Source organism: Antechinus flavipes, chromosome 4 (assembly GCF_016432865.1).
Source record: "Antechinus flavipes isolate AdamAnt ecotype Samford, QLD, Australia chromosome 4, AdamAnt_v2, whole genome shotgun sequence".
NCBI classification, from domain to species: Eukaryota; Metazoa; Chordata; class Mammalia; order Dasyuromorphia; family Dasyuridae; genus Antechinus; species Antechinus flavipes.
Genome location: NC_067401.1, coordinates 389264788 through 389290782, shown reverse-complemented (window position 1 = coordinate 389290782; position 25995 = coordinate 389264788). Strand labels below are relative to the sequence as shown.

General features: G+C 35.5%; 1 protein-coding gene and 1 long non-coding RNA gene across 3 annotated transcripts in view; one reads left to right on the top strand and one right to left on the bottom strand.

The window, feature by feature from the left end:
* Positions 1-5722: 5722 nt before the first annotated feature.
* Positions 5723-11161, bottom strand: ZNF281 (zinc finger protein 281). 2 transcript variants are annotated; one of them, XM_051998698.1, is made up of 2 exons: positions 11071-11161; positions 5723-10812 (listed from the first exon to the last, which is right to left on the bottom strand). In XM_051998698.1, exon 2 carries the CDS (start codon positions 10792-10794, stop codon positions 8008-8010), a length of 2787 nt encoding a protein of 928 aa, XP_051854658.1. In that variant the 5' UTR covers positions 10795-10812; positions 11071-11161; the 3' UTR covers positions 5723-8007. The 2 variants fall into 2 exon arrangements, with proteins under 2 accessions (XP_051854658.1, XP_051854657.1); XM_051998697.1 differs by having other exon boundaries at positions 5723-10808; positions 11071-11155.
* A 158-nt stretch (positions 11162-11319) lies between these two features.
* Positions 11320-25995, top strand: part of LOC127562750 (uncharacterized) — a 52132-nt gene continuing 37456 nt past the window's right edge. Inside the window, exons 1-5 of the long non-coding RNA XR_007953807.1 lie at positions 11320-12593; positions 15819-15862; positions 16156-16196; positions 16585-16758; positions 18469-18550. This is a non-coding gene — a long non-coding RNA (uncharacterized LOC127562750). The remainder of the gene's footprint in view (positions 12594-15818; positions 15863-16155; positions 16197-16584; positions 16759-18468; positions 18551-25995) is intronic.

Here is a 25995-nt window from a genome sequence, read left to right as displayed (position 1 = left end):
TTGGTTTCAGTATCCTCATTTCCAAATAACAAACCGAGGCTCAGAGAAGGGAAGGATCTAGCCAAAGATAAAAAAGTTAAGTAGCAAAGCTGGAATTTAAGGCCAGATCATGGCTCCAAATATAGCCCCTTTGGTAAAACTACCATCAGTAGTTCATGATACCAATACCCCTCTCAAATGAAGTCAGCCAGAATTCTACTAATTAAAAAATATTCAACAGTAAGTCATAAGGCTTAAATTATCCTCTACAAAAAAAAAAAAAAAAAAAAAAAGAAAAAAGAAAAAAGAAAAAACTTAAAAACTAGAATGCCATTAAATGAAATCAATAATGAACTTTTAAGATACTCCTTTCCCTCATATCTATTCCAAATTCTTTACTACTTTTCTAACACATCCAGTTGGTAAAAATTAGCCTCATTATTCTCTCAAAGTTCTTTTCAAGGCACTGTCTCCTCTCATATATACTCAGTAGTTTTTTCTGCCGGAAGGACCAGTTTAAAAAAAAAAAAAAAAAAAAAAGGTGAAAAAAATGGCAAATCTTCCCTAGTCTACTCATAATGAAGCATGGCCTCAGGAATTTTTTCTTTTGCTCTCTACACACATCAAGAAGAACCAACTTAAGTTTATACTAGTTGCCCTTTCCTTTGTGTATTCTAACCAAATTTTTTTGTGTGAATTATATCTGATTAATGTATCAATTAACATCAACTTCCCTAGATTTGACTCTCCATTCCCCTTTCTCCCCCCAACCTCAATTTGTCTCCTGATTTCAACTCTTCCTCATAGGAATAAGGAGTAAAAGATGTCCTGGTATGGAACTGTATATATTTGCTAGACTCTAATTTAGACTACTATATACTGCTTATGTTACTTGATCACTTTTTGAAGCTTTTTGTGTCTTCATTAAAAGGAAGGAAATTCAAGGCACTAGTCAGAACATGCTCTCATATCATCCTGGAAGATTTTGAGAATATATATACAAATGGAGAGCTTAAGACAGGAAATAATATATAGCTCTTAACTATCACTAAGACTTTGTAAAGAAAAATATGTAATCAAAATGCTCTGTGCTCTCTAGTGCTTCAGCCAAACATGCAATATAATTAAATCATATTTTTAATTGTCAAAATGTTCATTCTTGCAAATAAAGAAATTTAAAAAGCAGTCACTGCTTTCTTAAGTCAAAGTTACTTGATAAATCTATAGTTAATTCTAATACATATTCCTTTTTAAGATGAAAATTCCTCAACCATAGTTGTTTCTAAAACTATGCTTAGTGCTTCTGTTTTCAGCTATGAAATAAAAAATTGCTGCCTCAGAAAAGCTCTTTCCAATTCCACTACTGTATTGACAGAGGTCATGGGTTGTCTATTCATGAAAACCCACAATGATACCCATTTACAGTTCTCATTATCCTTCCAAAAGAAGGAACTGTTTCAAATTTCTGCACTGGGCTTCCTTGCAGGAAGCGCCTAGTTTATGTACAACCAAATATAAAAGTTATAGTGCTGATCTTGTCATTCATTTTTTGCAATCTAGTCTTAAAATTCAATATGGAAAAAAGAATGTCCAGACTAAAGAAATCCATAAAACTAAAATCTTAAGGTAAATAAATTATGCTTATAAAACAAGATTTTTATCTAAGATACAATAATCAAATTGAATTAGTCATCTCAGCCTGAGATAATACCATGTTTTGAAAGCAAATGAAAACAGGTAAAATGTTTAGGAGATTCAATCTTAACTAATCATTTTTGGGAGTGGGGAGAGCAGGGTATAAAACACAGCATTCCTATCTAAACAACATTTCTGATTTTTATCAGGTCGAGGACAGTAAAGGCAAGTGCTTATTTCAAATAAAATGATTCCAAAGAATTCAAAGTCCCATCCTCAAGTACATAGATTTTTTTCACTTAATTTTACAATTATAATTTTTTGTGGGGAACTGATTTTCCAATTTTTATGAGCTTTTACAGTTGTGAGACCATCTTATTTGATTACATTAAGAATGTAAAGAGAACACAAAGTTATATATATTAATATTAGAGTTGTAGTGGAAGTATGAAAAAGGGGGGAGAGGGAGATGAGAAAAAGTATTTATTAAGCAACTTTATGTTATATACTGTGCTAAGTGCTTTATTAATATTATCTTGAGAAAAAATAGGACATAATTAAAAGACCTATTTGGGCCAAATCCACCACCTTTTTAATCCAAATTCATTATTTTAGGGATCCCCCTTTTTACTATAAGCATCAAACTCCCCATTTTAATTTTTAACTTGTTTCTCCTCCCACCTCATATATGTACTCCTTACCTTTTCTCAGCAGCTTTAGGGCCCAGTCTTCCTTCTGCCTGTCTTTGGTGAGCTGAAGAGTATATTCCTTCCAATCAACATACTTATCCCCCAGCTATTTCCCCACAATTCCAAACTTTTTGTAGAAGGCATATCTCCACTTGAACTCGAGGATAATTCTGCAAACACCGCTTTGGAATTAATTTTTTAAATAAAATATATCTTATATAGAAATCTATTTGGCTATTTATATTTATCCTATGTGATACTCAAAAGTGGTTTATTATTTAACATTAAATTTTATTACTCCTTTATAAAAAAAGTGTAGGATTTTATTCATCTATGATCATATGGAAGCTAATTCTTCATAAACAAATAGCTGGGACAGTTGATTATAGTTAACAGCACTGTTTAAATGACTTGTTGATGGAATGTAGTAAACTGTTTTGAGGCTTAATTAAATGTTTGAACAGCATTTAGTAATTATCATATAGGGGATTTCATATACTGTGTAATAAATTCAACTCAATACCCATCAGTTTAATTTGCTATGAAAGTTTTTCTTCTGTTACTTAAACTGCCCTATAAAAACCTGTATTTTATTCTAGATTAAATATGTCCTTAGTGTCCAACAGTATCTTTTAAAAATAGATACCTATTTTCACCATATTTAAAAGGGAATGTGTTCTTATTATTGAAGGCAGTGCTCCACACAATGGTCCAAGAATATATCTAAGAATTAAATTGGGTTGACATATTTGTATTTGGAGGACTACATATCTACAAAAATGTAGACACATAAAGGTTATAGGAAAATAGTTAACAACCTAAGGGTTAAGTACTTCAAAATATATGCCTCCTGGTTATCATTTCCTTGAAAATAGCTGCAGTCTCACAGATGTTTTGCCCACTTATAAGGCAGTCAACAAGATCCTATGTATAGTAATTTTCATTATAATAATAAAACAGGAGATAAGAATATAGAAAACAAATCAGTATTGCTAAATAAAATATTTTCAAGGTTTTCAGGAGGTATCAGCTCTTTTATCATTTCACAGAAAGTATAAGGTGGTTGGTAAATTGTTGTTTCCCTTCAAAAATACTAAAGGGGATCCCATGACAAAACATCCATGGAACATTCCTGATGAGATCCAGTGCAAGATGATGTCATATCACAACACTAACAAAGAAATATTGCTCCACATACTTAAAATGAGACAGCTCTTAGTAAACAAACACCACGGTCAAAAAAAGCTTTTATATACCTGTTTTAGTCTAATTAAAAAGAACACTGAATTCTGAAAGCCAATTATTTGAAGGAAAGTTCTTCGGTTCAAGTAGGAGAGAGGAGGGAAAGGGAAGAGCTGGGTATACTCCTCAGAAATTGTCTATAAGTTTAAAAGTGCCCCCTTTATAAACATTTGCTTATATATAATATTCAGGTTGAAAACACAAGCTAGTTTGGAGTTTCTATGTATGCAAGTCCCAACAAGAACTTTCACCAGTTCACAATTTATCTTAATGGCAAGGAGTGGTTAAGCATCAGGGAGGATGAATTCATTTTGCATTTTTGAATGAAGTAGTACATAAAATAAATGAACAAACTATAAATTTGGTTCTTTCTGTAAATCTAAAAGAATCAAAAAAAAAGAAATACATGAAAGTGAAACATATCAATGTTGGCAGAAATTTAAAAACTATTGTACAAAATATGCATAAAATGATTACTATTTTTTTCCTATAGGTTCAAAGTAATCGTGTTGGCTAGAAAAAATTTACCTTAAAAACTTTTAGTTGTCTAAACTATTATTCTCATTCATGTTGAATAATAAAGGCTCTTAGATCCAAAACCACATTAATTGAAGTCAGAAGGATAATTTCCCCCTCCCATCTTTTGAAATAACAAATGCTCATGATATCTTGTTATTCTAGGAATACGGGGAAATTTCATAATGGAAAATAAAGAAGAAACAAACCTGTGGATAGTTACATTAGTTTAAAGCAGATGTGTGGAGCCTAGTTGATAGAACAACAAAGGATAGATATAACCTGAGCTCAAAATCCCACCTGACCCATTATCCTGTGTGAGGACTCTTATACAAGTGCCACAACCTACTATGTAAGATTAGAAATTGCAGGGCTCCTGCCCAAGCCTCCTCAATGGCAGTTGGCTTACACCTAATGATACAATAGTTGTCAAGACCAAAAAAAATAAAACAGGAGAACCTAGAAGCAAAAAACATTAAGTGACAGCTTACATTTGTATAGTCCTTTAAAGTTTACAAACCGTTTGTCCCACAAAAAGCTTGAGATAACAGTACAAATATTAACCTCCTAGTAGAGAAGGAAAAACTGAAATTCTGAGAGCTTAACTCTGGATGTAATGAAAGTGCTGGGGACATGTGGCTAAATCTTGGCTCTGTCAATTACCACCTTTATGTCCTGCAGTATGTCACTTAATGGCTCTGGGCCCCAATTTCCTCATTTATAAAATATGAAGAGGCTATACTAGGTTATGTGTAAAGTCCTTTCTAACTTTAAATCTAGAATGTTATCCTTTGCCTGTGGTCTCAGTATTATTAGCAAGCATATTTATTATTAGCAAGCATATGAAGCAGAATTTGAACACAGGCCTCCAAACACCAAGACCTTAAGTTTTCTACTACAAAAAAATATGTATGAAGAACTAAAAATTTTATAGCTGTGAGGATTCTCTCCCTTGATTTCTGCTCATTTGAAGACTGCTTTCCAAAGAAATGACTAAACCAGGGAGATAAGCTTTACCTCTAAAAGAGAATAAAACATTTACATTTCCTGATGGTAGGAGGGAGGGAGAAAAGGGGAGGGGCAAGGTTTAATAACTGAGAAACTGTCTAGAAGTTTTAAAGTGCACCCTTTAAACATTTGCTTACATATAATAATCATATTGAAAACAAAGCCTCCATCACAAACCTATCCCATTCATGTAACATTTTCCCACCAAATTACTCATTTTGTCTCCCATATTTCCATATACAATTTTCATAATTCAGAATGCTATTTATTTATAAGAGCTTATTTTCTCTCCATACTTAAGGATATATATATATATATGTTTAACATTATTCATTCCAAGATTACTTATTTAGATTTATCCAAAACCCAAAAAGTTTTCTTAAGACTAAGTTGATAATAACATGCTCTAGATTCCTTATTTCTGGAGTTTAGGATTCTTCCCTTTAACTTTTCCACCTGTGAAATTTTACCAGTTCTTTCCCCCTACTATGTATGTTCTTAGTTTTTTTTAATGCTATTATTCTATTACAATGTTTTAAAGAATGCACTTAGGATCAAAATAAATTGGAAACTAAAACTAAAACAAAATTTCTTACTTTAAGATTTAGAACATAATCTATCTGGAATAGCATCTACAATAGCCAACTCAAAAATTTCAAGAAAAACAATTTTAATTTACAAAATATGTAATTTGTATGGTTTCACAATATTGTGCATAGCTAAAACACTAATAAAAATGAAAATATTCAAACTGATTTCCAATTACAATAAACTTGGATGCAAAGTATCTATGCTTAACACAATAAGTGTACTGAATTTTAAAAAGCACAAGTCTCAAAACTGCTAGGTACAGATGATAAATAACCTATGGAATTTAGTTAATAGGAAATCTGAAAAATATGACTGGTATTAAGTGATATCTCCTTTCCTCAATTTTGTGATTAACAGGATTTTTTTTATTGGTATTAAGCTAGAGCAAACAAATCAGAATAATACATATGCAATATTCAGTACACACAAAGTTAAAGAAATTCAAAACCTGTATAAAACAAAAAAAATTGAGAAAAATTATACAGCTTAAGAGATACAGTGGTAAAGGTCCTCTCCATCCCTTGATTACAGCTTGCACTCTGTACCTAAATAGAAGAACTTACTGCACTCAACTGTAATAAGAATGAAATATAGACTCATGTTAGTATAGAGTGAATTTAGGGGATTAAATAAATTCTATAAGAACCTTGCATTGGCAAACAGGTGACTTCAGTTGGTGAAAGCAGCCTAAGGAAGGGGAAGTGGGGAAGAAAAATTAACTGGTATTCTCAAACATTTTTTTTTAAATAATTTCTTATTTTTCAAACACTGCTTTCCTAACAGAAGTGTTGTACACTTGCACAATGTTAATTACTTTATTATACATGGAAGCCTGTATTAGGCTGATTACACAATAAGACTGCAAACAACCAGTGGTACTTTTCTGACGTCAGAAGAGTACACAGGACTGAAACATCACCAAAAGTACATAAAAAACTCATGAGCATAAACATCAAAGTACAATAAAAAATGTAATCAGAAAAAAAAATACATTTGCTAAAAAGTGGTTTAGAGCAGCGCCACCGCCTATCAGTAGCTTCGAATGGCCATTAGCGTTCCTAGCAAGTTTCCATTAACTTCACAAGATCCGTGTACAATACTGACTCATGTACTCCAGAAAGTACAGGAAAGGCTGCAATTTCACAGAGGTTCTGATGTCATTAGGAAATACTAAGCTCAATTCTCATTGGCTAAGCCACCAGACAGAATTACAACCTTATTACACAGAGCTGTGAGTAAGTGGGGTTAAGATATTATTATACATGGAAACCTGAATTGGACTTACAAATGGGAGAGGGGTGTTTACACTAATGTTGACTATCTGATGCCATAAGACATATAAAAAGTACATAATGAATTATGTTTTGGAATGTAAATCATTTAAAAATTCAAACTGTCAAGATAGGGAGAAGGGAACAAGGAGGGAAAGTCCAAAAACCTTGAAGAACAGGGTTGAGACAAAACATAGAAGGGTTTGCGATATACTAAAAGACAAGTGGAAAAGAAAATGTTTTAAACCATGTATAATAAATGCATCCCCAAAATTTATATGAATTACATAATACCATCTTATGGTTCTTATGATAAGAACCAACCACTTGGATTTCAATTTTTGTGGATGTCACTAGAATCTCTTAATGGAATTACAGCCTTGTTATAGTTGGGATGAGGGGGAGGGCGCTTTTCATTCTTCTTTATATTAAAGCTATCATTCCAGGCTTTGATCAAAGATCCAAGAATATTTGTTCTACCAGTCTGGAATGAATGTGGTTTGGAAGATCAGAGTACATTTGAAAAGCTGCAACAAAATATAGGTAGCCAACATCTCAGAATTTTGGATCAGCCCAGATAGAGATAGCAATTTGAAATGTTTTAGATCCCTTACTTAAATGTTGAAATATTTATCATTCTTCTATCTGCAAGGTGGATATTCCAATACAGTGATAATGTATAGAATTCCCATGCGTTATTACACTTTCCTGAGAGTAAAGCAATTAGAATAAACCTTAATCCTAGGAACAAAATTTTTTTTGTGGATTTTTTTTTTTTTTTTTTTTGCATTTAAAACTTTTGGGCTATTCCCTGACAATCTATACATGTAAATTTGATTGCTAAACATTGTCACTTTGAATGTCAAACTATTTTTAATCTATTGATTTTGATTAAAAATCATAATACAAACAGAGCTAAAATCACACTAACAAAATAAACTAAATATGAAAAGTTGCATTGAAAGGGCATGTTACATTATTCTTAATAGGATCATGTAGAAACATTCCAATGGCAGTGTTCTCAAAATAAAACAAAATTACATTGTAAGACCCCCAGCCTGGTCACTCTTGGGACCTTACCTGTAACTTTGGCTGGTTGGTGTCTTTACTCTTGTACTACATGGCTCACTTACATCAGACATCATATTTGTATACCCTGAGAAATCTGACACTGAAGTCCTTACTCTATGGTCCACTTCTCCATTAGAGTTAGTGATAAAGGTCATTGGCACCCTGCTGCCCGACTTAAACTGAGAACCAAATGCTTGTGCAAAGTTCTCAATTTGATACGTTGTTCTAGGCTCTATGTCTTTCTGAGGATCTATCTGGCTAGTTAACTCCTGAGATGGAATCTGAAAGCTTGTGGAGGACTCTAAATTTTTCTGTTCCTTCTGGCTAGTCAATTTCTGAGATGTAGACTGGTAGCTTGATGAAGTCTCTAAGTTTTTCTGTGGATCTATCAGATCATCCAGCTCCTGTGATGGAGTCAGCTGCTGATGGGTGGCCTCCAAAGCAGATAAATAAAAACCTGGTTGAGATCCAAGCAACATCCCAAAAGGAGGCTTTGGCAATGTAGTTGGCAACACTGAGGTAACAGATTGGCTGAAACCACACTCCAGAGGAGATGTAGTGTATATTTGTTTATCTGGAAATAAAGTGTGGTTGTGGAGAGTTGAAGACAAACTAACAAACTGGAAACTGGGTCCAAAAGCAAAACCAGTGCTATTGGCTGATCTTTCAAAAGCTTGCTGGATGTATTTGGAATATCCTTGCAACATGTTTGCTTTGTCATTTGAAGGTGTCTGGTTGCCTGGGCTCAAATTTTCCTCTTGAACCATGTCTGAATGTTCTCCTGAAGGGTGTAAATCAACTCGTTGTTCTGTTATATTGAAAGGATCCTCTTTCTGCCCCTCAGATTTACTGGAGTACTGATCCAAAAGGCTCTGTAAGACTTCATCAGGGATCCCAGACTTGTCATGACAAGACTTGATCTCAGTGTTTAGAGATGAGGAATCAATAAGTGATAATGGTGCTTCGTTGTCCATAACGCTCACACCTGCAGACTGGATGACAGACTGTTGGGAGGCCATGTGTCCAACGTTTATAGAAAAGGCACTGTTACCACTGGCAGTTTGTAAATATCTTCTTTTCTTTGAAAACTGCATGGCATCATCATAGTTGCTACTTAGCTGGCCTTGCTTGCCACCTGCACTCTGGAGAAGACTAATGGCCTCCACACTACTATTGGATACTATGCCAAGAGAACCACTTGGTTTCCCTGACAACGATTTCTGTCCAACTATATCTGGTAATGGTGACACAAAATTAAGGTAGTTTTTGTCTGTATTTTTTCTGCTTCCTTTTTTGAAGACCAACTTTGGCACCCTTTTTTGTAACTCATCTATACCAGCGCCAATTATGCCACCACTGGAAGACACAATAGGAATTTCTACTGTATAACTCTGCATGTTGATATTATTTGCAATTTGTGATTCATTTGCTTTACCAGTCTTATGTTCCTTGTTTTCAATAGATATGCTTTTTGACTTATTTTTTCTTCTTGAAGAACTTGTATTTCCCTGAGACAACACAGTCAGGTTACCCATATTGTTATGGTTTGATGACCCAGGTTCTGCACTAGCTGCTCCTTTAGCTATGGTTTCACCACATGTGCGCCTGTGCTTCAATAATCTATCAGTCCTTGAAAAATACTGTTGACAAGTATCACATTTGTATGGCTTTTCTCCACTATGTGTCCTCTTGTGTCTCTCCATATGGTACTTCTGAATGAACTTCATGCTGCATTGATCACACCCAAATGGCTTCTCTCTACTATGAATTTTCTCATGTCTTTGCAGTAGGTACTTCTGAATGAAACCCATGCTACACTGGCTGCACTGGAAAGGTCTTTCTCCTGTATGAATGAGGACATGTCTGCGCAGGTGGTAGGAGCTCCTGAAAGCAGCGCTACAGTGTTCACAGATGTGAGGTTTCTGACTTGGGGAAAGAATGGCACCTTCTCCATCTCCAACCAGAGAAGGCTTGGAAGAAGCGCTGGGCTTCCGCTTGGCTTTGATTCCCTGAGATTCTGGCTTTGGCCTCTTTGCCTTTTTGACATTAGTGTCCTGCTTTGGCTCCTCGCTGCCGTGGTGGTCATCCGTCCTGCTGCTGCTGAGTAACACGTCGCGATGGTGCTGGGGGGGCGGGTGCTGCCCGTGCTGGTGGAGAAGGCTCAGGTCCTGGATGACGCCGTGGCTCCCCCCCTCCCCGCCTCCTAGGCCGGGAGGTCTCTCCTCCGCCCCTGCAAACAGCCCTCCATAGTGGTGGTGGTGATGGTGATGCTGCTGCTCCTCCGGCTCTGTAGGTTTCTCTTGTTTGATGCTCACCAGGGACTGCAGAAATCCCCACGAGTTCCTCTGCGGGGGGTAGGCCGCGGCCGGCGCCGCGGGCTCCTTCTTGAAAGTCATGTCCGGGGCAGGAGGAGGAGGCGGGGGAGGCTCGGCGGCTGGGGCTGCGGAGTTGGAGGCCGAGGAAGAGGAGGAGGAGGAGGTCGAGGAGGAGGAAGATGAAGAGGAGGAAGAGGAGGAGGATAACACGCACTGCGGGGGAGGGGCGGCCCCCACCGCCGCCCGGGTGAAGCTGGTGACCGGGGGGAGCCGGTGGTTGAACATGACCATACTCGGGGGGAAGGTGGGTTCCATCTCCGCCCTCCTGCTGCCGCTGCTGCTGCTGCTGCTGCTGCTGCTGCCGCTGCTACTGCCGCCGCCGCTGCCGCCGCCGCCGCCGCCGCCGCCGCCGCTGCTGCTACCGCTGCCGCTGCCGCCGCCGCCGCCGCTACTCAGGAACCCGCTGCCGACTTTCATACCCCGGAGGAGGCCTGGCTGAGGAGAGGAGGAAAAGGGAGGAGAAGGGAGGGAAGGAGGAGGAACCGGGCCCCGGGGCCGGGACCACCGCGGCGCTCAGACCCCACCACCGCCGCCGCCGCCGCCGCTGCCGCCGCCGCCGCCGCCGCCGCCGCCCAGACCGCAACGCGCCCGGCGCTTATCCCCGGCCGCCTCCGGCCCCAGCGCGCATGGTACGGCGGCCCTACCCCGGGCCTCGCCCCCTCCCCCCTCCCGGCCCCCAGCAGCAGCACTTACGGGTCCCGCCGCCGCCACCGCAGCCGCCGTCGCCTCCAGTTAATAAAAATAACGCCGAGTCCTCTCCACAATGGAATTAAAAGCCTCCCTGGCACTGCGCAGGCGCGGCGCGGGGTCTGCTGGGAACTACTCGACCCGGCCAGAGGGGAGCTCTGGGGAGCCAGGGCGCCTGCGCAACAGCTTCCGCCCGGCCGGCCTGTCAATCATTCGGGCGGTTGGGCCCGAGGGTTGGGGCCGACTCGTGTGGGGCCAGTGGAGCCAGTGGGGCGGGGACTTATGAAGTGACCAGAGGGGTGGGCCTGGGCTGAGGCAAAGGGAATGAAGGCCCGGATCGGCTGGGGCCTTAGACGTGCAACCGGCAGGGTCAGAAGGGACGAGGATTTGGGATTGGAGTTACCAGGGCTGTCTGGGAGAAAGAAAGTGGGCGCCGGGGAGAAGGAATGAGGCAGCCGGAGAAGGGATTGGAAGTAAAACGGAGAGCAGAGGGGGCCCTAGCCCGTCAGCGGGCTGCACCCTTCCCAGAGGGCCTCGATGCCCAAACACCGCCCCTCCAAACCCCCCAGTCGTCCTGCTTCCCCAAACCCATTCGCCCCTGCCTTAGTCTGGGATCTCTTGGATCTGGTTTGGTCGTGGGAGTGGCCTACTTTGAAAACGTAATCGGGGTACCTTTGCCAAAAAAAAAAAAGGTTGCTTTCTGCCAACCTACCTGAAGGCTACTCAAAAAGGAAACCGCTTGCACTCCGAGTTGAGCCGCCCTATAAAACACACGCCCACACGCACTTCATCATCATTAAACGTTATTTAAATGCCCACATTCCTTTGTAGGCTTTACTAATGAGCCTATTTGTCCTGTTATCTCACGGCCACTTTTCTTTTTGGAAACTGAAGTGGCTTACAATATCACCACCACCTTTGGAAGATCTCCGGTGTCATTCTTCCTTCCCACTCCTATGGCCCACCCCTCCTTCCAAGCCAAGCAGGATCTCAAGGAGTATAGATGATTATTCTTTCTTTTTCCCCTAAAGGAATCTCCCAAACACAAACCTAACGAATCAACTCAAATATTTATTTGAGCACCTGTGTACTAGGTGCACATCTTATATATTGTAAGCTCCTTGAGGGCCAGAACTGTCTCTTGCCTCTTTTTGTATCCAACGTGCCTCGAATAGAGTAGGTTCTTAATAAATGTTGATTGAATGGGACTGAATTGCTACTGAGCATGCAGCTCTCTGAAATTGCATTTTTTCCTATTGGATTACATAAATAAGTCACTTCCAAAAAAAAAAAAAAAAAAAAAAAAAGACATATGGAGCTTTGTACAGGTGCCTGGCACATACGAGGCACTAAATAAATGTTTCTTAACTTGAAATGTTAGGACTGTAATGATATACATTCTATAAAGTATATTTTTTGAATATAAAAATAAGACGATTTTCTTTTTTCCTTTTTTCAAGTATTTTATCCATGAGTTTATATAGCAGTTTATGGTTTGCAAAACCTTTTCCCCACAACCATTCTCTGAGGTAGGTAACATTATTACTAAACTTATTTTACAGATGAGGATTTAGAAAGACAAGACTTAAAAGGATGAAAGGACTTGTCCAGTGTCACCCAGCTATTGTGTCACAACTGGGAATCAAGGTTTTCTAACACCAAGGCCTCTAAATAACATGCTGACATCATGAGATCATGAACAAATACCCACAGGCCTCAGTTCTTGGCCTCAAATATTTACAGATCATTTAAAAATATTAAAGGTGATTCATAAAAAAAAACCAGTATTTGATGAAATATTATATTCTACATAATGTTTTTAGAGTTAAGAAAAATTAGTCCCTTATTGCATGTGACTACAAATGGCAAAGTTCTGGCCCTTGAACCATAAAACTTTTAATACAATGGAGTGTAGCTAAGTGTTAAAAGAAAGACTGGAAATTCAAAAACTTAAAACAGCAGTAAAATATTAGTCAATGCCTATGAGAAATGAGTCTGTCCCTTTATTCAGGGTGTCTGTGTTTAATGGTAAGCTGAGATAGATGCATATAAGCTAGTCCAAGCATGAAGGGCAGTAGGACACTCGTATGGAAAGCCAACTTTGTCCCTCAGTTATCAAGATAAGAAACCTGTCATTTCTCTCATTCACTCTGTCAGCCTTGAGATACTCCAAGCAGACTTACCTCTGTGTTGTACACCCCATATATCAGGAAGATGAAGAGACCCTGTAAAATAAAATGGAGGGAAAAAGCTGTTAACTCTAATCATTTCAGCAGTAGAAATACCTGAAATAAACTTTCCTGGGAACAGACAAAAGAAGACACACTTCATCAAGGTCAATTTATTTTTCTATTTTTCAACATTATAAGCTGTACCTTGAACATTTATTTGATAACGTGGTACTGCATTTTGCCTATGGCATTTTGTGCTATTCACCTCTTTAGATATAGGAAAAGATGTCACCAAGAGTGGAGCTTATTAATTAGAAAAATTGTCATATTTGCCACTGAATAATCTTTGCTCAATGAATTAAAGATGGAACTCAGGAATATCACTCAAATAATTTCAGAATCATTAGTGACCTATTAGTATTTCTAAATATCATAAAAATTTAGATATATTTTGTTATATTCCTCTATAAGCCATACCTCAAATATCTTTTATTAAAATATAAAATGTCTTATAAAGAATATAAGAAATGCTAATATTTCAAGTAATTTTGAAATGATTAGTTGTGAAATTTTACAACTTTTCTATATTAAAAAAATTCCTAGTTTAAAATCTATTAAAAAATATGCTACTTAACCCTGTATTTGACACTAACATAATTATAGAATTCTTAGCTCACTGCAAATATAAAAGGAGGTTTTTGTCAATAAATATTAGTACATGGAAAATACATGACAATTACTAACAGTCTCATTAGTTTCTCATCTTTCTTTACATGTTTTTGGCAACTGAAAAATATTTATTAAAAAACCACTAATGTGATGATTGCATAGGATGTCATAATTAAAATCTGTAATTAATGCTTAAAATTAAGGAAATAGTGAATTGTGATGACATTTCAAAAAAGTATTCTACCTACATTATTAACTAGATTTAGATTAGAAGGTAGAAGAGTACTGCATTAATATTATTACATTTAATTTTTATTTCTGAGTTATTACAAATGATGCAGAAGAGATCACAAAAGGCCATTTTTAAAAAAAATCTCAAAATAATTTCTCATTGATTAGTATTAATTTCCCTATAAACTTTGAACATCAAATTTTTAACAGAAAAGTTTAATGCAAAGGGTTTTTTCCCCCTTTCTGTAACTTTTCTTCTCCTTCTAGTTACTTGTATTTTATTGGTGCAAAAGCATTTTAATTTTATGTAATAAAATGATTTATTTTGACTTTTATAATTTCCTTGATTTTATGTTTGTGAATTTTTCCCAGTCTTTTGTTCTCTCTCTCTCTCTCTCTCTCTCTCTCTCTCTCTCTCTCTGTCTCTCTCTCTCTCTCTCTCTCTCTCTCTCTCTCTCTCTCTCTCTCTCTCTCTCTCTCGCCTTTCTCTTCTCTCCTCTCTTTCTCTGTCTTACTTTCTCTGTTTGGGAAGGTGTAGGCTGTCCTCTTAATTTGTATTCATTAGTTCATAAATTTATAATCTGAAAGGAAATTATCATCCTCTAGTCCATATTCTTCCCCTTTTTTAGATTAGGAAACTGAGACCTAGAATAAATGACTTGACTAAGGTGTCCTAGATAATAAATGGCAGATCTGGGATTCAAACTCAGCTTTTCTGACTCATATCATAATTAAGTACTCTTACCACTATATCATTTTTTGGTGTTTAAGATGCATTTCTAAATTTACTTTTTTTTTTTTTTAATCAAATTGCTCTTTAGTTTTCCTAGTCAAGTACAGTCAATGGCTTGTGATCTTAAATTTACTAAAAATATGTCTTTATGGATTTACTTATCTAATCTGTACTTCTAATGTATTTTCTTATTTTTTTATTTAGTACCAGATAGTTTTGATAATTAGTTTTGTAATATAATTTGAAATCTGACAATACCAATTCTTCCTTTTCTTGATTATTTCTAATGATTTTCTCTAGCATAATAATTAAAGCATTAAAAGTACTATATCACCTGAGAAAAAATAGAAAAACTTTAAGAAAATATATGAATTGTTGAACCTTACCATTTAAATAGTAGATTTTAAAAAACATATGCACTCAAGCCATTATGCTATGTGGAAATATATATCATCCCTAGTATAATTAAAAAAAAAAAAAAAAACAACAATCCTTTTAAAGAAACAGATCAGATTTATACAGCACAGATTGAACTGAATTAATTTTGTTTTATAGGTCATTATCTTATTGACTACTATTTCTTCCTATTCTAGATTATTTTAGGGTTCTCAAATTATCTAATGTGATGGGATGCAGCTCCAGTTCAGCAGATAATTTCAAACTCTAGTTGTAGAACTATATGAAGGATAAATTACTCAATTCTGAATCCCATTTAAGAGTATAATTTTACCTTCTTATAGATAAAAGGTGAGTTCTTATGTAAGTCAAATTTTTACAGATTGGATCACATAATCATATGTAATAAATATTAAGGAGCCTTACTTTCTAGGTAAGATCTTCAGTCACTCTTTTGGTATTTTAAAAAATCAGATGATTGGTTATGTGTGAAATTAGCCCCTAATTTGTTTGTCTTATAAGTTCATATTTTTATATGCCATATTTTCTTAAAGTGAGAACCACATCTAGGAGGAAAGCAAAGCAGAAAACAAACCAAGTAAGATAAAAAGTACATTTTTTTTCTATATCTGATAGACTGATAGTTTGTCATTCATACATACACTTACTAGTAATTCACCATTGTCTAATAATTATTTTTGTATTTTATTATATTTAACTTCTTTATGGCAAATATATGTATACATGTGCTATTTTTTGAACTTTTAATTAATATAAAATGTATAGCCATACCCCTTTCTAAGAAAGCTGAAGTTTTGTCAGTTTAACTGAAGGGAAAGATAGCATATCTAAAATAGTGTCCTATTCCCTTCTTCTCTTTTTCTCCAACAGATGTACAACATAAGAACATGAGCAAGCCTAGTCACCAACAAGTAAGTGTCTGCCTGAGAACTGTCAAGTCCAAAGCTTAAAATTACTGCAGGGAGTCCATGCCTCCCCTTCCCCCAAGCAATCTACATGATGCCAACATAGCCAGTGAAAAATTCAATACAACTAGGTTTGAAGTTTTATATGACAAAAAATTACCACTTGGATTTTTTTTCACCAAACTGACCAGTTATTTGATTTATTCTACTGTTGTTTGAGCATCATATAGATATAATTTTTAAAATACATAAGCCTTTCATTATTAAATTTACATCCCATTTCCTGTCCCTTCAGATTCTGAAAAGAAAAAAAAGTAACAAAACAAACTATTGGATACAAAATCCTAGACTTCTTACTACTTCATAACTATGAGCCATTTTTCAATTCCTGCAGTGAGAACCCTGTTAGGAACAGCTGGAAGGAACCAACTGCCAATCCTCAACTGGCACAGAAATTTCTGGAACTCCTTACTCCAACATTCTGTCCTGTTGAAAACTAATCATCAAAAATATCCCATTTATTTCTGAAATATCTGCAAAGATGAAAGAGTCGTCAGTTGTTACACAGGTATCAACTTTTTTTTCTCCATCAATAAGAATATTGCTATGCATAATTATAATGGTGCCATATTCCCAATGCTGCAACCACAGTAAAAATATCGGTAATTGGGCAGAGAGCAACCAAGTGTAACAAGCTGGATTCCTATTGCATGTGAGTGCTTATGGGCAAGGGTCAGGACTAGGAGAAGACATCAAGATGTTACTTTTATGCTATACAGCAATTAAAGAAAGCAGCTCTAGAAAAAGAGGAATAGACAATGATCCTGGCTCCAGGTCTTCTAAGAAATATTAAAAGCAAAGGCTGCTTTTAAAACATTTCCCAGTATTACGGAAGCAGTCATGTGAATAATATGTACAAACAGATAAAAGGATTGAGACCTAGTCTGTTGTTTTTGTATCGATCATTTCTATGCTTTTGTCATATGCTTCATGACTGCTTACAAAATCAATCTTCTTTCAAGTGGTAATATTATTTTCCTTTCCTATCCTATGAAAAAGAAAAAACAAAGCACCTACTTAAACAATGGACTTTATATTGTAGACTCAGCAGTGAAAAAAACAAAAACTTCTAAGACTTCAAATGTGAGCCCACATTCACACCTCTGTCACCATGTTCAAGATGAGATTGTAGAGGTCATTTAACATGTAGATTTATGAAATTCATTTCATAAACATACAATAGTTTCAGATAACTTTGGTTCTGTTCAGTCTTCAGGTGGTCTAGATGGTACAGCAGGAAATGAGCCTTAGAACTGTTTCTCTGTTACTATGCGCCAAGTTTGCTTTTGTATTTTCTTCTTGTATCACTGCAGATTCTTATTTGGTGATGATTTACATAGGGTTTCCCATCCAAAGGCTGTTGGGTGACTGCATAGTCAAACATGCTCACCATTATCATCAACATTTATTAAAGAGACATAGAAACATATGGCACTATACTAAAAGGTATAAGATTTTAGAATGGATATAGACATTGTATTTTTAAGGAGACAGTGGGAAAAATAAAAGCAAATACAAATATTTGCATGTAAGAAATGCATCCTGACATATATAACTATATATAATATTAGAAAAACATAGTGCCTGATACTTGAAGACTTCCTGGAAGAAAAGAAACTAACATGAAATCTTATCATTTTTATCAATTTTTATAGTGTGCAAAAGAAAACAAAGAGAAATTCAGAAGGAAGCGTTAGAAATCAGGGACATTTTGAAAGTAATATGTAAGAATTGTTACAGTTTTTTTTAATTTTAGAATTAGCCATATAAACCAGAAATTCATAATTTCATATAGAATTTCCTTTTCCCTTTCTGTTGTGTGTATGGAAATGTTCCTTTCTTTGTTCAGATTTTTAAAAGGGAAAAAACAATGAGTGTTAAAAGAGAAGAATAATTGAATGGTAATAAATGGAAAGCATGTGATAACCTAATAGCTTCAACAAAGTTATAAAATTTAGGGAGATTTGTATATAAGATCTGGCAAGTGCAATTACTTAAGGAATATAGCAAGCAGACCTGTAAAAGAAGAAGATAAATTTTTGGTTTCCAAAGAGCTTCTAAGCAGGAACTTTGCAGTCCATCAGGAAATAAAATTTATCTAGAACAGGGCTCCTTAACCTAGGGTCCATCAACTTTGAAAAGTACTTTTATAACTGTATTTCAATCTAATTAGTTTTCTTTGTTATCTTATATATTCTATGTCCTACCACTTGTGTAGCATGGTGAATGAAACAGGGCATGTGGAGTGGGAAAGGCCTGTTTTTCAATACTACCTCACACGCATATTAGCAGTTCCCTGGGTAAGTTACATAACCTTTACTTGCCTCAATGTTCTCAACTATAAAATGAATATCCTAAAACTATCTACCTCACAGAGTTGTGAGGAATAAGTGAGAAAATAATGTAAAGTGCTTCATAAACTATTAGCAATGTTATTATGGCCTCAGATAATTACTAGCTGTGTGATCTTGGACAAATCCCTTAACCCTGTTTGCCTCAGCTTCTTGAGCTAGAGAAGGAAATGGCAAATTATTCTAATATCTTTGCCAAGAAAATCCCAAATGGATTTACAAAGAATTCGACACAACTGAATGGCCACAGCACTTATCACAGTGTCTGACACATAATAAGTGCTTAATAAATGCTTATTGTTGAACTGATCTTATCCCAGCAACTCTTGTTGAAAATGGGGCAATCCAATTTCAGTGATCTTGTGAGGAAGAGAGCCATCTACACCTAGAGAGAGAGGATTGTGGGAACTGAATGTGGATCATAACATAACATTTCCACTCTTTTTGTTGTTGTTCATTTGCATTTTGTTTTCTTATTCATTTTCTTTCCTTTTTGTGCAGCAAGAAAATTGTACAAATATGTTTATATATATTAGATTTAACATATATTTTAACATCTATAACATCTATTGAATTACTTGCCATCTAGGGGAGGGAGTGAGGGGAAGGAGTGGAAAATTTGGAACACAAGGCTTTGCAAGGATTAATGTTGAAAAATTATCCATGGATATATTTTGAAAATAAAAAGCTTTAATAAAAAAATGAAAAAAAAAATAAAATGGGGCATATCTTCCCAACTATCACATCTTCCCAGCTATCACCAATACCAATTGTCTCTAACAGGTAGGCAATCTCAAGAGCCCCATGCTAGCCCCTATATACATTATCAAAAGGAACAACATTTGTGGAGATGTAACACATCTAGAAATAACTTCTGCAGGAACCCAATAGTTGCGCTAGTGACTTGAGATTAATACAGTGGTTTTATGTCCTCCTTAAATCTTTCAAGTTTCAGAACCCCAATGGCACCTAGGTTGTAGAGGCTATTCCTGACTCTTAAATATTATTTTCTTGGTTCTCTTCCTACATGTTTAATTATCCTTCTGTGTCCTTTGCAGTATCTTTATCTAGGTCATACACATTAACTCTAAAAATTCCCCAGAGGTCTGTTCTGGGCCCCCTTCTCTTCTCCTTTAATATCTCATTTGATGATGATCTCAGATCCTATGGATTCAATTTTCTCTATGCAGATGATTCTCAGACCTGTTTATCTAGTCTTTGCCTTTCTTCTACCTCTTGTCTTGTATTACCAGGTGCTTATTAGTCATCTTAAATTGGATTCCCATATATATTTCAAACTCAACATTTCTAAAACAGAAATTATTATATTTCTCTCCAAACTCCATTCCATTCTACTATTCTCCTAACTATCCAGAATTACTATTCTCCTAATTATCCAGAATTACAACTTCATTGTCATCCTGGACTCCATACATTTACCCCACATATTCAATTTCTGTCAAATCTTATCATTTTTGTCATCATAAAATACATCCTCTCCTTTTCACACAAATATCTAATCAGATCAGGAGATCCAGATGGGGAATTATGAGGTGAGTGTCCTGGTTGTGCACCTTATTTAAATGGGGGAAGTTTGGGGAAGAGCTTTTTGATGTCCACCCTTCATCCGCTCCAACCAAAGGGAGGGACCTCAGGAGAAGGGGCTGCTGAGGAGATGGAAATTTTAGAATTGATTTCATCTTGAATAATGATGGATTTTTTGGTATTCTGGAGTCCAAGAGCATTCATTCCTCAAGTCTTTTTCCAATGTATCTTCCACTCAGCAAAACTATCTTTCTAAAACACACACACACACATACACACACACACACACACACGCAGGCATGCACACACACACTTTTAAATCCCTTCACAGTCTGGTTCCAACCAAACTTTCCAGTTTTCTTATTTTTGTTTTCTTATACATATTATTTATTATTTTATTTTATTTTATTATAAATATTATTTATAATAATACTTTCTAGTGTTATTGTACAACATTCCATTTTCTGACTCCATAACTTTTAAAATTTGTGTTGACCATTCATTTTTTATAAATTTTTTGAATTCCTAATTCCTTTATCCCCTCCTCTACCCATTGAAAAGGCAAATAATACCCACTGTATATATAAAATCATGCAAAACATTTCCATATTAGCTTTATTTTTAAGCAAGAAAAATAAAGTAAAAAATTTGCTTTAGTATGCACTCAGAGATCTTCAGTTCTCTCTCTGGAGGTAGATAACATCTTTCATCATGAATCTTTTGAAATTGCCCTAGATCATTATATTGATTAGAACAGTTGAGTCTTTCACAGTTGACCATCACAATATTATTTTTACTACATACAATATTCTAGTTCTTCTCATACTTTACATCAATTCATATGAGTCTTTCCAGATTTTTCTGAAATCATTTCTTGTAGCATAGTAGCCATTTCCTAGTTGATGGGAATCTTCTAGATTCCATTTCTTCTCCATCACAAAAAGAGCAGCTATATACTTTTTTTTTTTTTGGTGTATATATGTGTGTGTATATATATATATATACCAAAAAAAAGTATATAGCTGCTCTTTATATATATATATATATATAGCTGCTCTTTATATATATATGTTCTTTCCCCTTTTTCTTTTATGTCTTTGGGACACAAATCTAGTAATGCTAGGTCAAAGAGTAGGCACAATTTTGTAGCTTTTGGGGCATAATTCCAAATTATTCTCCCAAATGTTTGGACCAGTTTAGCATCCCTGTTTTTCCAAGCATTTGTTATTTTCCTTTTCTGTCATATTAGCCAATCTGACAAATGTAAGTTGGCACTTCAGAGATGTTTTAATTTATATCTCTTTAATTAATAGGAATATAGAGCATTTTTCTATACTTGAAGCTTTGATTTCTTCTTCTGAAAATTCTTCTGTTCATATACTTTGACTATTTATCAATTGAGGAATGCCCTCTCCCTTTTTAATTTTTTTTACACATTTGGCTTAATTCCTGATATATTTGAGAATCTTTATCAAAGAAACTTAAGTGTAAAATTCCCCCCTGCAGTTTCCTTTTTTCCTTCTAATTTTGACTGAATTGGTTTTGTGCAAACCCTTTTTCATTTCATGTAATCAAAATTATCCATTTTATCTCCCATGATCCTTTCTCTTGTTTGGTCATAATATCTTACTTTATTCATAGATCTGACAGGTAACTTAATTTCATATTCCCTGATTTTCTTATGATGTCACCCTTTATGTCTAAATCAAGCATACATTTTGACCTTATCTTGGTATACAGTGTGAGATGTTGGTCTAAACCTACTTTCTACCAGATTGCTTTACAGGTTTCTCAGAAATTCTTGCTGAATAGTGATTTCTTAACACCCAGACCTTTGGGTCTATCAAACACTAAACTATTGGTCATTTACTATTATACACAGGATCACGTACCTAATCTATTCCACTAATATACTACTCTATTTCTTAGCTGGTATCAGATTGTCATAATGATTACCATTTTATAATATAATTTCCATACCTTTTCACTGGCTATCCTCCATGCTTAGAATGCTTTCCTTCCTTACTTCCACCTGGAAGATTCCCTGAAGACTCAGCTTTGATTATGTACTCTGTTCTTTGGCTTAAAAATATGGTTGTTTTCCAAGAGACCTTTCTTCCTACCCCCAACAGCTAGCACTTGTGATAGAGTGCTTTAAGATTTGTAAACTACTTTACACATTTTGTTTTATTTTTAAACAACTCTGGAACATAAATGCTATTATCTCATTTTATAGATGAGGAAACTGAGACACACAAAGCTTAAATGACTTTCTCAGGGATACCCAGGTAGTAGGTGACTTTGAGGATTCTATGTGAATTTTAGACATACTCCAGGAAGTACATACTTATGTACATATGTTATGCACTATGTATTTGCTTTCTCCTCTATATAATTCATGGGGGATGTTAGGAGCTTCTTACTTACTATGCACATATACTCATTCCAGTGTAATAAGAATTAGTCTAAGTGATTCAGAAGCCCCTAGAAAATTAGAATGTAATTCTTGTAGGAAGGACATATCATTTTCCCAGTCACATTGGAAGGACAACCAGGGTTAAGGTATGGGTACAACAACCATATTTTTAAGCCAAAGAACAGAGTACATAATCAAACAAAGAATATTCTTTTGTAAAGCTTCATTTCTTTTCTTAAAATAAAAGTTGTTCCAGAAAATCTAGGATATATGGTCTCTGTAAATGAATATAATCTTAGTCAATGACATTTTTTTCCTTTCTATTTTTTCTACCTTCCCTTCTCAAGAGACAGAATAAGGGTAGAGAGACTATCCAGAGAAATAACTGCAAAGTGAGGTGGTTGTGTGTATCTCTCTAGGAATACTTTCATCCATTCAAAGACATTTATCAAAGATCTTGTCATGTATCAGACATTGTGCTAGGCTTAGGCAATGAATGCAAAGACAAAAACAAAAAGTCTCTGCCTTCAAGGATCTTCTCAAAGTAAATTTAGAAGCTTTTTGAAAGGTACCATTGAGTTCCCCATGAATCTTTTTTGATGATGAGGTAAAAGCCAGGGACAGCTCTCAGAGATAGAGCTTTTCCTGCCCTTCTTGCAGGCATAAAGCATTTCTATTTGAAAGCTCACTACAAGTGGTTTATAGTTATTAATTATAATGTTAAATATTCTAAATTTGTCTTCAATGACCCATCCCAAAGTCAGGGTTACAGAAAAATATTTTTATAATAGTTTTTTATTTTTCAAAATATATGCAAAGATAATTTTCAGCATTCACCTTTGCAAAACCTTGTATTCCAAATTTTTCTCTGTCTCCCTCTTTATCTTCTCCTTCTTCTAGTAATCAATATAGCTTAAACAAGTAATCCAATATAGCTTAAACATGTGCAGTTCTTACAAAAAGATATTATCTGATATTTCAGATATCAAAAAAAATCAAATACAGGCCACAAATGTTTTATAAAATTTTTATACCTAAAATCTCCAGAGAGATTTTACAAATTATATGTAAATTAAACCTATTATAAACAAACTTAGATTTATGTTTTAATTTGTAAAAAATATCTCTTTGTAATAAACATACTTCCAGGAAAAGATAATTGACCTAGTCATAAAACCCTAGTCTTATATCAGTGACCTTAGCAAAAGTTCACCATCTAGTGAGTTTCCTAGAATTTCCCAGAAGATGAGTGGAATATTTAACAATAATGCTTATATATATTTCCTGTTTTAATTGGAGCATGGTTGCATGAAATAGATTTCATTTTAAAAGTACTATTGTTCAATCTGTCTTTACCCTTTTCTTAACTGAAAATAGGAGAGGCTATTATAATCACTGAAAAGAGGCTTAAGTATGATACCACCTTGTGGAAATCTAGTTAACTCCTATAGGAAAGCAAGGATACTGTCCTATTGCATGCTGAAAGTTAAACAAACATGGATTAGATGAATTAATATAGTATAAGAAGCAGTGGAGCTTAGTGGTTAGAGAACTGGTGTTAGAGCAAGTATTGTCTCTGAAGATAGATAATTGCCTATCTTCATGCCCACCATCTTACCTCTGGATGCTCTAGGCATTGTCTAAGATTCCAAGTTGTAGTGAAGAGACCACAAAGCTTTGGGAGAGGGAGTTTCTTTTTCTGGGAGTTCCCTTTATAAATGAAATCACAGGTCATGTGCTTGAATGTGATATCTAGTATACATAGTATACATTATGAATTTGGTTTTTCCCCCTGAAGCTGGCATCTTGAAAAAAAATCAAAGCTTGTGAAAGCCAAGAATAATTCTTTGAACATAATGGAGTCTGAATTAGAGAGGAGGACCTCAAAGTTCTGTTTTTGAGTGTACAACTAGCAAGAACCATTATGTTCAAGAGCACCCCCTTCAGGCTAAGTCTCCTATTTTTCTCAACTGCCATTATAATCAAAGAGCTTGAACCTTTCCCCAGTTTCAAAAAGAGTAATTCCTAACAGTAATTAATTCTGTTATTTCCCAGAATGTCTCCAGTTGTCTTTAGGGGCTTCACTTGTTTCATAAAACAAAACTGATTACAATTTTATTTTTAGTAAATATATGTGCTACACATCACTAAAGATCTATTCCATATGGCATTAATCTTGGATTCTCAAAGGTTTTGTTAGAAAAGCATAAGTTCTAGTACGTCCTTTTAAGTTGGAAGGGTATTAAATATAAATCTAGTGATGGAGTATATGTTTGTTGTTTGATGACCAGCTAAACTTAGTTCAGAGAAGCTCATTACCAGGTTGGTCAAAGGATGATAAGTTGTTTTATATATAGCAGTTCTACCAAAAAAAAAAAATTGTCTAAAGAGATTGATGTGGTTGCCAAGGAAATCAATAACCAACCAAGTTTTTTATTAGTTTGTTTTGGTGAACAACTGGGGTTAAATGCTTGCTCAAGGTCACACAACTAGTAATAAGTGTCTATGATTAGATTTGAACTCAGGTTCTCCTGATTCCAGGGTCAAGGCTTTTTACCAATTGCAAATTGCAATTCATATTGTTGTAATCGTGTATATTGTTTTTTGGTTCTTACTTCACTTTGAATGAGTTCAAGTAAGTTTTTCCTTGCTTTTTTGTATTCAAAGGTATTAAATTGCTGTCACACAGTTCATCTAGTGCAGTATTATCCATGCTTCTGATAACCCAGGATTAAAACCTTGGAGTTATCCTCAAATCTTCTCTGTCCCTCATGTTGGTACCCAATAAGTTGCCCTTGTCTTAACTCTCACTAATATGTTCTATATCAGACTCTTTCTTTCTATTTACTTGGCTATTACTTTAATTATTGTTTCTTGGTCTATTGTAATAACCTCTTAATTGGTCTCCCTGCTTCAAACTGTTCTTCTCTCTAATCATTGGAGCACACAACTACCAAGATGATATTTCTAAAATCTAGGGTCTACCATATGACTCTTCTGCTCAATAAACTCCAGTGGCTCTCCTTTAGAATCAAATTTAAAGTTTCTTGTTTGACATTTAAATCCTTAAACAACCTGACTCTAATTTACCTTTCTAGGCTTATTATATGGTATTCCGTTCCCCTTTTTTCTGACCAAACTGACCTTGCTATTATTCATATGCAATATTTCATTTCCTGTCTTTGAACCTTTGCACAATCTGTCCTTTCATAAATGGAAGGTACTCTTTTCTCACCTCATCTCTTAGTTTACTTTAAAACTCAGCTCAGTTTTTGTCTTTATGGACCTTACTCCCCACATGTCAATTACTTTTTTCTGCAATTAACTTGTATTTATTTTGTATGAGCTTATATGTATACCTGCTGTCCCCCTCTATAAAATATAAATTCCTTAACGGTGAGGAGTCTTCCTTTTTGTTTCTATATTCCCAGAG